At 49.0% G+C, this 12,838-nt stretch overlaps 1 protein-coding gene across 1 annotated transcript; it reads right to left on the bottom strand.

The window, feature by feature from the left end:
- Nucleotides 1–1,118: 1,118 nt before the first annotated feature.
- LOC105489545 (myomixer, myoblast fusion factor) lies at nucleotides 1,119–2,526 on the bottom strand. Its single transcript, XM_024795341.2, has 2 exons — nucleotides 2,379–2,526; nucleotides 1,119–1,898 (listed from the first exon to the last, which is right to left on the bottom strand). Exon 2 carries the CDS (start codon nucleotides 1,874–1,876, stop codon nucleotides 1,622–1,624), a length of 255 nt encoding a protein of 84 aa, XP_024651109.1. The 5' UTR covers nucleotides 1,877–1,898; nucleotides 2,379–2,526; the 3' UTR covers nucleotides 1,119–1,621.
- Nucleotides 2,527–12,838: the final 10,312 nt, after the last annotated feature.

Raw genomic sequence — 12,838 nt, forward strand, 5'->3', positions numbered from 1 at the left:
CTCCCGAAGGAAGCCGATGGGGTGGTGGGGAGGGACGGCGTGCGGCTGGCAGAAAGCCCCGCAGGGCTGGGAGTGGGGCACACAGCTCAGGGCTCACTTCTTCCCCAACCAAGCCTTCTGACTGGTGTGGAGAGGCGACTGGAATCCCGACAGGGTCCTGTACTCCTCACTATCCTCTGAACCTAGATAGAGCCCAACATTCACCCAGAGAGAGGATTATTGCCTGGAAACAATAAACAAATTATCCGGAGGCTGGGATGCAAATGTATCTTTTTTTTTTTTTTTTCCTTAAGACGGAGTTTCGCTCTTGTCCAGGCTGGAGTGCAATGGGGCGATCTCGGCTCACTGCAACCTCCGCCTCCCAGACTCAAGCGATTCTCCTGCCTCAGCCTCTGGAGGAGCTGGGATTACAGGCATACGCCACTACGCCCAGCTAATTTTGTATTTTTACTAGAGACGGGGTTTCTCCATGGTGGTCAGGCAGGTCTCGAACTCCCAACCTCAGGTGATCTGCCTGCCTAGGCCTCCCAAAGTGCTGGGATTACAGGCGTGAGCCACAGCGCCCAGCCCAGACTGTACTTTCTGTTTCCTTAAGCATGTTGATTGACTCTTCTGGGTCTAACTCTTATTTGACCCCTCAGGGGCCTCCCACTAGGGAGAAGGAAATGATGAAGTCAGTTCTTAAGGCCAGTCACCCACCCCTAGTCTCTTCAAGGGTGGGATGACCCTCAAGGGGATGGATTTCTGCACTGCCTCCCTGGGTGGCCTCCCACCCAGTCTCTTAGCAAACGTATCACCCCTCTTCTCACCACCACTAGCTGAGAAGTCCTCAAACTCGTTGGAGGACATTTTCCTCCCTACTGTTCGCTAGCCAAGCAAACTTCCTCCTAGACTCAAGCCATTTCTGGGTCACAGTGTGACATACTGACCGAAACTAAGCAGGGGGAAACAACGTCCAGGCTGTGAGGACTGAAACCACAATGGAATAGGTAGCAAAATAAACCCTTGTACAATTGTCCATCCCTCCTCTCCCCCACCCCCACCAGCTGCCAGGCCAGGTTAAACTGTTTTGCAGGGCAACAGTCTGGGTGATTAGACTTTCAAAGGCATGGAAATAATTCAAATCAAATATTTATTGAGCACTTGCTGAGTGCTGGGCTGTGCAGGCAGGTCTGCCTCCATAAGGAACTCAGATATTATTTTAAGGTAGGTCCTGAGTCTGGAAGACAGTCTGGATTCAAATCTTTCCTCTCTGCTAAATTGTCACTTGTCCCTCAGTTAAGCATTGGGAACCTTGATGTTCTCATTTGCAGGGACGGCAGGGGTGGGTGGGTGTTAGTTCCCCTCCCACCTGAGGCTAGAGGTGATTAGGAGTGGTCTTTGGGAGGAACTCCTGGAGGACAGAGGGGCAATGATCGATTTCATGCTAGATGCAAGGCATTCTTCCAGAAAGACATTTCTGTTGGGAGTGGAGAGGCATGTCTGTGGCAGATCCATCTCATGCACAACCCTCACTATATCTTCTGTCCACTGGGCAGGCTTCGGTCAGTGCTGGTGCCAGGATTATCCTACTCCAGAAGAAAGCATTTTGTGGATTCAGCTGCTGCCAGGACTCGTGGCCTCACTTCTGGGGGCCTAACCTCTCCCTCCTCTCCAGGCGGTCCACTCTTGAGGCCTCCCCAGCGTCTGGCGAGTGTCGCTGGCTGAGAATGAACAGTAGACAGCCCAGCAAAGCCTCTCGCATGTCCTGGGAGCCCAGGCGGCGGGCCAATCGGCGCAGCAGGGGCAGGAGGTACTGGCGGGCCAGGCGGGCGACAGGCAGCAGCAGACGGGACAGCAGCAACCGAAGCAGCAGTGGGAACAGTGGCGCGGGCATGGCAGGGCCAGTGAATCAGTGCCTGGGAAGACAACACAGACTTTAGGCTTGCATGTCCTGCTTCCACCTCACCTGGCAAGGACATGGGGTGGGCAGGAGGTCCCTCTCCCTTCAGTTTACACCTTCCTGCTCCTGACCTCAATTTGCAGGTCGTTTTTGCTTTCATGAAGCCCTTTCTCTTGGCAAGGCAGCAAAGGCAGGAAAGTTCTCACCATAGCACAGACAGGGAGACTGCACCAAGGAAAGAGTAAACCAAGACGTACAGCTTGCCATTTCCAGCTCCAGGCATTCCTATTGCTCCCTGGCCTCTCCCTTCCTCTAGTCACCCCCTCCTCTTCCACAGCCTCCATGCCCCTGGAATTCCCTAACCCTTTTCCCTCAGTCTAGCAGGAGTTCTTCTCCAGGCAATTCTAATTTTTCTTTTGGGGCTCCTGATCCACCCGGACCTGACACTTCCTGACCTCCCAGTCCCCTATCCCCACCAATCCATGGCAGCTCTCACCAGGCAGAACTGCTGCTCAGAATCAGTCTCTGGCTGGATTTGCCTGGAGTGGAGATAGCCCCAGTGGATTCAACACGGGGGTAGCCCCGCCCTGCTCTGCCCCACCAATTACAGCCTGCCTGGGTTGGGGAACGAGGAAGAAACAGCTGTGTTCTAGCACCTGGTATATTGAGGGGAGCGGGCAGCTGGGCTGGCCCCCACTTCCAGTCTAGGGGGAGGAAAGGGCAGGGAACATATGCAGGATTTCCTGCGGAGTTGGAACCCAGATTGCACTTTTTTTTTTTTTTTTTGAGATGGAGTTTTGCTCTTTTTGCTCAGGCTAGAGTGCAATGGCGGGATCTCGGCTCACTGCAACCTCTGCCCCCTGGGTTCAAGCCATTCTCCTACCTCAGCCTCCCAAGTAGCTGGGATTATAGGAGTGTGCCATCATGCCAGGCTAATTTTTTTGTATTTTTAGTAGAGACGGAGTTTCACCATGTTGGTCAGGCTGGTCTCGAACACCCGAGCTCAAGTGATCCACCTGCTTCGATCTCTCAAAGTGCTGGGATTATAGGCCTGAGCCACCACGCCCAGCCCAGGCTGCACTTTCTAATTGTGTTTCCTTAAGAATGTTGACTCTTTTGTGCTCCAGTCCTCTCCGCTGTAGCCTCAGTAAGTGGGAGTAACTGGAAGGAGTAACTGGAACAGGACAATATGAGAGACCCGCTTGCCTAAACCTCAGAAGCAGTAAGTCTACAGCCCACACACACACCTGAACACCAGGCATGCTCAGAGTGGCCGGGACAGGGAGACTAGGACCCAAGCCATCCTCCCATTTCAGTCTCCCCAGTAGCTGGAACTACAGGTGCATGCATGCCCAGTCAATTTTTTTTTTTTTTTTTTTTTTGTAGAGACAAGTTCTCACTATGTTGCTCAGGGCTGGTCTGGAACTTCTGGCCTCAGTTGATCCTCCTGCCTCAGCTTCCCAAATGGATGAGATTACAGGCATGAGCCACCAAACCCAAATTCTAGTTTTGCATAAGTGTATTTTTTTACATTAAGGCTAATTTGTAAAACCTTTTAAATAAATTCATTCAATTTTAGTCAATTTGACTATACAAAATTCTTTCTCCCAATGTTCTATATCCATTCAGGTTTTTTAATTTTCATTGATAATTGTTTATATTTATGGGATACAAAGTAATACTTCAAAACATGTATACATTATGGAATAATCGGATCAGAATAATTGGCTTATATATCTCCTCAAATATTTATTTTTTTGTAGTGACAGTATTTACTTTTTAAAATTTTTATTTATTTATTTATTGAGACACGGTCTCACTCTGTCACCCAGGCTGGAGTGCAGTGGCATGATCATGGCTCACTACAGCCTCAGCCTCCTGGGTTCAGCTGATCCTTCCACCTCAGCCTCCCCAGTAGCCACTACAGATGCATGCCACTACGCCAGCTAATTTTTGTATTTTCAGTAGAGACATGTTTGGTCATGTTACCCAGGCTGGTCTTGAACTCCTGAGCCCAAGTGATCCTCCCGCCTCGGCCTCTCAAAGTGCTGGAATTACAGGCATGATCCACCATACCCAGTAGATATTTCAAATCCTCTCTTCTAGCCAGGAATAGTGCTACATGCCTATAGTCTCAGTTACCTGGGAAACTGAGGCAGGAGGATTGCCTAAACCCAGAAGTTCAAATCTAGCCCGACCAACATAGCAAAACCCTGTCTCTAAAAAGAAATTCTAGAGTAGGCACGATGGCTCGCATGGGTAATCCCAGTACTTTGGGAGGAGGAGGTGGGCTGGATCACTTGAGGTCAGGAGTTCAAGACCAGTCTGGCTAACATGGCAAAACCCCTTCTCTACTACACACACACACACACACACACACACACACACACCCCCCTACCTCCCTGGACATGGTGGCGTGTGCCTGAAATCCCAGCTATGCAGGAGGCTTAGACACAAAAATTGCTTGAACCTGGGAGGCAGAAGTTGCAGTGAGCACAGATCACACCACTGCACTCTAGCCTGGTCAACAGAGTGAGACTTCATGTCCAAAAAAAAAAAAAGCGTTTTTTAGTTGTCTTGAAATATATAATACATTGTATTAACTATAGTCACCTTGATGTGCAGAACACCAGAACTTATTTCTCCTATCTAGGTATAGCTTTGCTCTCACTGAGCAATGCCTTCCCTTTCCTCTTGCACCTCCCATTTCCTTCTTTCATTCTGAAGCAACCTTAAATAACCTCCAAACTAGACAAAATTAGTATCTTCCTTTACCCCCCAAAAATTCTTATACTTTATAAGTTTCTTAACCAAAAGTATGCGTTACTTTTCTTTTGTATTTTGCATGCAAAGTTTCTCTTACAATTTCTAGTTTTAACTACATATACTTAAAATTCTTAACCCTTAGTAACCTTAATTTCTAGTAAAAATGGGAAGTAAGCAGTCACAAACTGTTACAGCAGCATTCTGCAGATTGACAAATCTATAAATGCATCATTTTATTTCTGAAAATATGTGCTTTCTCACAGTAATTTTATTTGGACAGGGTCTTGGTGTACTGCCCAGTGGAGCCATCATAGCTCACTGCAATCTCAAACTCCTAGGCCCAAGTGATCCTCCCCACCTTGACCTCATCAGTAACTAGTACTACTGTGTCTGGAAATGGTGGGTTCTTGGTCTCACTGACTTCAAGAATGAAGCCGTGGACCCTCCTGGTGAGTGTTAAGTTCTTAAAGATGGTGTGTCCCAAGTTTGTTCCTTCAGACGTTCAAATGTGTCTGGAGCTTCTTCGACGTGGCAGATGCCTGCTCTCACCAGGAGTAAAACTGCAGACCTTCGTGGTGAGTGTTATAGCTCTTAAAGACCCAACCACTGGAGTTGTTTGTTCATTCTTCCCAATGGGTTGGTGGTGTGGTTGGCTTTAAAAGTGAAGCTGGAAACCTTGATAGCGTTACAGCTCATAAACGCAGTGTGAACCCAGAGTGACCAACAACATCTGCTGTAAAAAGTGGAAATCTAAGGCGTCTACAAAGATCCCACCACATTGCCGCAGGCTAGCGCGGGTAACCTGCTTTTATTCCCTTACCTGGCCCCACCCACATCCTGCTGATTGGCCCATTTTACCGAGAGCTCATTGGTTCACTTTACAGAGAGTTGATTGGTCTGTTTTGACAGAGTGCTGATTGGTGCATTTACAATCCTTGAGCTAGACACAGAGTCACAGAGTGCTAGTTAGCTAGATGCAGAGTTAGCTAGATACAGAGTACCAATTGGTGTATTCACAAACCCTGAGCTAGACACAGAGTGCTGATTGGTGCATTTACATCTAGCTCCTTGAGCTAGACACAGAGTCACAGAGTGCTAGCTAGCCCTCCAAGTCTCCACTAGGTTAGCTAGATACAGCATGCCAGTTGGTGTATTTACAAACCTTGAGCTAAACACATAGTACTGATTGGTGTATTTACAAACCCTGAGGTAGACACAGAGTGCTGATTGGTGCGTTTACAATCCTTGAGCTAGACACAGAGCGCTAGACGGAAAAGTTCTCCAAGTCCCCACTGGGTTAGCTAGATACAGAGTGCTGATTGGTGCACATACCATCCTCTGGCTAGATATAAAAGTTCTCCAAGTCCCCATCCAGTTCAGGAGTCCAACTGGCTTCACCCAGTGGTGATCCTGCACTAGGGCTGCAGGCGGAGCTGCCTGCTAGTCACGAGCCGCGCCTGCACTTCTCAGCCCTTGGGCTGTCGAGGGGACCGGGCGCCACGGAGCAGGGGCCGGCGCCCGTCGGGGAGGCTCAGGCCACGCGCGGGAATCCACCGCAGGGAGAGGAGCTCAGACATGGCAGGCTGCAGGTCCTAGCCCTGCCCCGCGGGGAGGCAGCTAAGGCCCTACGAGAATTTGAGTGCGGCGCCGGCGGCCTGGCACTGCTGGGGGACCCGGCTCTACCTCGCAGCTGCTGGCCCGGGTGCTAAGCCCCTCACTGCCCTGGGCCGGCGGTGCTGGCAGGCTGCTCCGTGTGCCGGGCTCCCCGAGCCCGCGCCTGCCGGAACTCACACCGGCCCGCGAGCGCAGTCCCGGTTCCTGCCCGCGCCTCTCCCTCCACACCTCCCTGCAAGCAGAGAGAGGAGGCTCCGGCCTCAGCCAGCCCAGAGAGGGGCTCCCACGGTGCCGTGGCGGGCTGAAGGGCTCCTCAAGTGCCACCACAGTGGACGCTGAGGCCGGAGGCCGAGGAGGCGCTGAGAATGAGGGCTACTAGCACATTGTCATCTCTCAATACTACGGGGTCTTGCTCTGTCACCCAGGCTGGAGTGCAGTGACATGATTATAGCTTACTGGAGCCTCAAACTCCTGGCCTCAAGTGATCTTCCTGCTACAGTCTCCCAAAGTGCTGGGATTGCAGGCCTGAGCCACTGTACCCTGCCCCAGAGTACAATTTTGAAGTGGCAAAGGATGTATTTACTAACAGACCCAGATATCTATAGTTCCTTTGTAATAAGAAGACAAAAGTAGGTAAACTTATGTTCAGCAATTATATGTTTCAGTATTTTATCTTGTTGGGAAATGATCTAGATATACAATGAATAGCCATCACTTAATTTAATGTAGTATAACTTTAGGAGAGTAAGTTACTGAAGAGATTTGGGAATCAGTTTTTAAACAGACATATTATAAAACGTAATTATTGGCCAGGCATGGTGGCTTACCTGTAATTCCAGCATTTTGGGAGGCCAAGGTAGGAAGATCCCTTGAGGCCCGCAGTTGGAGACCACCCTGGGCAACATAGGGAGACTCTCTCTACAAAAATAAATATAAATATAAAACCATCAGCCGGGAGTGGTGGTGCACATCTGTTACTCAGGAGGCTGAGACAGGAGGATCGCTTCAGCCTGGAAGTTCGAGACTGCAGTGAGCAATGATTAAGCCACTGCACTGCAGCGTGGGTGCTAGAGGAGATCCTGTCTCCAAAATGAAACAAAACAAAACATGATTACTGTTAAAAGGTATATATATCTGCTGGACATGGCAGCTCACGCCTGTAATCCCAGCCCTTCGGGAGGCCGAGGTGGGCAGATCACAAGGTCAGGAGATCGAGACCATCCTGGCTAACACGGTGAAACTCTGCCTCTACTAAAAATACAAAAAATTAGCCGAGCATGGTGGCTGGTGCCTGTAGTCCCAGCTGCTCAGGAGGCTGAGTGAGGAGAATGGCATGAACCCAGGAGGGGGAGCCTGCAGTGAGCCGAGATCACGCCACTGCACTCCAGCCTGGGCGACAGAGCAACACTCTGTCTCAAAAAAAAAAAAAAAAAAAAAAAAATATATATATATATATATATATATATATATACACATTTTCTTTTTTTTTTTTGACACAGAGTCTTGCTCTGTCACCCAGGCTGGAGTGCAATGGCACGATCTTGGCTCACTGCACCCTCCACCTCCCGGGTTCAAGCAATTCTCCTGCCTCAGCCTCCTGAGTAGCTGGGATTACAGGCACCTGCCACCACACCAAGCTAGTTTTTGTATTTTTAGTAGAGACGGGGTTTCACCATGTTGGCCAGGATGGTCTCAATCTCTTGACCTCGTGATCCGCCTGCCTTGGCCTCCCAAAGTGATGGGATTACAGGCGTGAGCCACCTCAGCCTGCCAAAAGGTATATTTTAAAACTTTTATCCTATTTACATATATTTAAGTCACTTGTTCTTAACAATTATGCTTGGGCAACAATTATGCATGAAAATCTTATGAAACATTAGACAAAGCTAGCCATTATCAAGTTATTTCCCTGATAACTGTTTTATGGCACATGAATGTTGAGCAAATATCATGAAAGCGAAAACCTGCAAGTTAAATACATGGGATTTTGGCTGGGCGCGGTGCCTGTAATCCCAGCACTTTGGGAGGCTGAGGCGAGTGGATCAATAGCTATCCATGGCTCTGAAAATCAATCTGGGGACTATTTGCCTGTCATCAGGGATCAATCTTATCTGGAGGTCCCTGAGTCCCTTAAGAGCAGGAAGCCGGGCACGGTGGCTCACACCTATAATCCCAGCACTTTGGGAGGCTGAGGCAGGAAGATGGCTTGAGCTCAGGAGTTCAAGACCAGCCTGAGCAACATAACCAAACCCTCTCTCTACCAAAAATACAAAAATTAGCTGGGTGTGGCGGCATACGCTTATAGTCCCAACTACTCAGGAGGCTGAGACAGGAGGATCACCTGAGCCCTGGAGGTGGAAGTTGCAGTGAGCTGAGATCATGCCACTGCACTCCTGCCTGGGCGACAGAGTGAGACCCTGTCTCAAAGAAAGAGAGTGAGAGAGAGCAGTAGAGCCTAAAGTTTAGTGACTGAGTGGGAAGAGGGATTAGTTCATAGGGCCTATTCCTAGGTGATCTGCCACTGTGTAGAGGGTACTGTGTCTTCTGAACTTGTGAAAGGGCAGACACAGAGTGGGGAGCATAAAGGTGAGTGGGGAGCCCTCTGAAGCAGGCAGAGCTTGACTGCAGAGCCCTGGCAATGGGAGCCTGAAGGAACACCAAAGTGATCCTTGCCACCCATCCTAGGTGCTTCTGCCAAAGTAACTCAACCTATATGTCCCAGGCCTGGAGACCAGTGCTCTCTGTAATTCTTTCAGGTAAAGAGAAGTTAAAACAGGCATCTAGTGTTTAAGGGATTTTCTGAGGAAGCTGGAGGAGCTTGGGGAGTTTAAGGAATTTGCTGAGGAAGTGAGGCCAGATTTTGAGGAGGGCAGTTTAGGGGGTCTAGAGATCCAAGAGATCTTCTGGAGGGCCAGGGCCAGGGAGTTGGGGGTAAACAGGAGTATTAGAAGCTAGAGAAGGGGATTTATGGTGGATTTGGATTTCAATTTTGTTCTAACTGATTTCTGTGTTCTTGTTTTATGATCTCATTAAGGGAGTCCCCAAGGTTAACCTTTATACCACTTTTCAATTTGATCTTCCCATGGGAATTAATAAGTTGTTTAGGAGGAGAGCTGTAAATTTTTTTTCTTTTTCTTTTCTTTTTTTTGAGACAAGATCTCACTCTGTCGCCCAAGCTGACATGCAGTGGTGTGATCAAAGCTCACTGCAGCCTCGACCTCCTGGGCTCCAGCGATTCTCCCAGGCTCAAGCGATCCTCCTACCTCAGCCTCCCAAAGTGCTGGGATTACAGGTGTGAGCCACTGCGCTTGATCAGTTTTATTTTTCTCAATAGTACCAATTTGTTTATTCCAGAAGTGACTCAAACCAATAAGCTTTTTCATTTAAAGCCCCGGAGGAAACGTTCCAGGCTTGGAATAAATCTTTACTGGCCTGGTGCAGTGGCTCATGCCTGTAATCCCAGCACTTTGAGAGGCCGAGGTGGGCAGATCACCTGAGGTCGGGAGTTCGAGACCAGCCTGACCAACATGGAGAAACCTCATCTCTACTAAAAATACAAAATTAGCTGGGCGTGGTGGTGCATGCCTGTAATCCCAGGTACTCAGGGGGCTGAAGCAGGAGAATCGCTTGAACCCGGGAGGTGGAGGTTACAGTAAGCCGAGATCGTGCTATTGCACTCCAGCCTGGGCAACAAGAGCGAAACTCCTCAAAAAAAAAAAAAAAAATCTTTGCTGTGGGTGCAAATGGCATTCCCAATGTGGATGCAGAAGTTGTAGCCCCATAATCCAAAAAGTTCACTCCCAGAGACAGCCTAAGAAAGCAAAGACCGGCCGGGCGCGGTGGCTCAAGCCTGTAATCCCAGCACTTTGGGAGGCCGAGACGGGCGGATCACGAGGTCAGGAGATCGAGACCATCCTGGCTGACACGGTGAAACCCCGTCTCTACTAAAAAAATACAAAAAAAAAACTAGCCGGGCGAGGTGGTGGGCGCCTGTAGTCCCAGCTACTCAGGAGGCTGAGGCAGGAGAATGGCGTGAACCCGGGAGGCAGAGCTTGCAGTGAGCCGAGATCTGGCCACTGCACTCCAGCCTGGGCGGCAGAGCGAGACTCCGTCTCAAAAAAAAAAAAAAAGAAAGCAAAGACCTTCCCTGTCACAGGCAGTTAAGCATAGTGTTTGTGAAAATGAAATCTTGGTTTGCCAAGGAATGTGGGACAGCTCTAGTCATCTAGTCATAAACCTGCTAATCTGCTCATCTGTGACAGCAGTTGTCCTCTCTCTGGGCAGGCATTAATTGGAGGGGACTTTCCCAGCACTAACCAAGCAATGGAGGTTGAGAAGTCATAGACCCCTTATAGACTGGGACCTCTTATTAAGACAAACACCTCGAGAGCTGGCAAGGCCACACGGAGGGAATGCTGCTCGTCACTTCATGTCTCGGGCTCCCAGCCTGTTAGACTGCCTGCCTGATGCAAGCCAGCACTTGCACCCCTGGCTGGCAGAGACCAGAGAGAATACCTCACTGTCACAAAAGCCATCAAGACACGAAACAAGACAAAAGGAGACCCTCATTCCATGATTCTCCTCCTTATGACAAAGGACACAAAAGATAGAGGCAAAAAACAAACAAAAAATGACTATCCCTGGGAGGGAAGGGATCAGAAACAAGCACTAGACCAATAAACAAAACAAAAAACCCCAGACCCTAGTGTGCCACACAAGAACAAACAAATGTTTTATCTTGCTAATCTAAATTCAGAAAGGGGAAAAACAGGCCAGGCGCAGTGGCTCACGCCTATAACCCCAACACTTTGGGAGGCTGAGGCAGGCGGATCATTTGAGGCCAGGAGTTTTAGACCAGCCTGGCCAACATGGCAAAACCCCGTCTCTACTAAAAAAATTAGCCGGATGTTGTGGCGGGCACCTGTAATCCCAGCTACCTGAGGCTGAGACATGAGAATCACCTGAACCCAGGAGGTGGCGGTTGCAGTGAGCCAAGATCGTGCCACTGCACTTTAGCCTGGGCGACACAGTGAGACTCGATCTCAAAAAATAAAATAAAATATAACATAAATAAATAAAGAGAAGAAACAAAACCAAAGCGACATTTACCATTCTCACTTTGACCATATCCTGCAGGCAGAGATCTAGGAGCCTAACATGCTAAGAATCTTACCTGGAATCCTACATTGTGGAGTATTGGAGCTAGCAGGTCCCAGACAGTAAGGTCCCTTTGTAACAGAGCCTATATTACTAAAAAAGAAACAACAACAACAACAACAAACGAGGTATTCTTTTTTTTTTTTTTTGAGAGGCTCTGTCTCTCAGGCTGGAGTGCAGTGGTGTGATCTTAGCTCATTGCAACCTCTGCCTCCCAGGCTCAAGTGATCCTCCCACCTCAACCTCCCAAGTAGCTGAGACTACAGGAATGCACCAGTACACCTGGCTAAATTTTTTCTTTTCTTTTTTTTCTTTGAGAAGAAGTCTTGCTCTGTTGCCCAGGCTGGAGTGCAGTGGCATGATCTCGGCTCACTGCAACCTCCGCCTCCTGGGTTTAAGCAATTCTCCTGCCTCAGCCTCCCGAGTAGCTGGGATTATTGGCGCTCGCCACCATGCCCAGCTAATTTCTGTATTTTTAGTAGAGATGGGATTTCACCATGTTGGTCTTGAAGTCCTAACCTCGTGATCTGCCCACCTTGGCCTCTCAAAGTGCTGTGATTACAGGCATGAACCACCACGCCCAGCCACCAATTTATTTATTTATTTATTTGGTAGAGATAGGGTTTCTCCATGTTGCCCAGGCTGGTCTCAAACTCTTCGGTTCAAGCGATCCACCAGCCTCAGCCTCCCAAAGTGCTGGGATTATAGCTATGAACCACTGCTATTTGCCTTTTTCTGTGTCCTCTTCCTCTTCCAATGGATAATTGCTTATACATAGTCATTTTGGTAGAGGTTAGTCACTAATAATTGATTAACTTCATACCCTGACCCTGGGGGGTTGCCCACAAGGCTAATGAATTTTTTTTTTTTTCTTCAAAGAACAATGGTCTCTAGGTCATGCAGACCTCCTTGATGGCATCCAGAAAGTTTGATCGACCTAGGGCTGTTAGCAGCTTTGATCACTGGGGAATCTCACCGCCCACAATCCACCTTAGTCATAAAAGCCCCAGTTTTGTCCAAAGGCAGGTCGGATTTGAAAGTTTGTCTCTCCCAGTCGGGCGCAGTGGCTCATGCCTGTAATCCCAGAACTTTGGGAGGCTGAGGCGTGTGGATTACCTGAGGTCAGGAGTTCGAGACCAGCCTGGCCAACATGGCGAAACCCCGTCTCTACTAAAAATACAAACATTAGCCGGGTGTGGTGGCGGGTGCCTGTAGTCCCAGCTACTGGGGAGGCTGAGACAGGAGAATCACTTGAACCTGGGAGGCGGAGGTTGCAGCGAACCGAGATTGCACCACTGCACTCCAGCCTGGGCAATAAAGCGAGACTCTGTATCTCTTTTTTTTTTTTTTTTTTTTTGAGACGGAGTCTCGCTCTGTCACCCAGGCTGGAGTACAGTGGCGTGATCTCAGCTCACTGTA

This window comes from Macaca nemestrina, chromosome 5 (assembly GCF_043159975.1).
Source record: "Macaca nemestrina isolate mMacNem1 chromosome 5, mMacNem.hap1, whole genome shotgun sequence".
Lineage (NCBI taxonomy): Eukaryota > Metazoa > Chordata > Mammalia > Primates > Cercopithecidae > Macaca > Macaca nemestrina.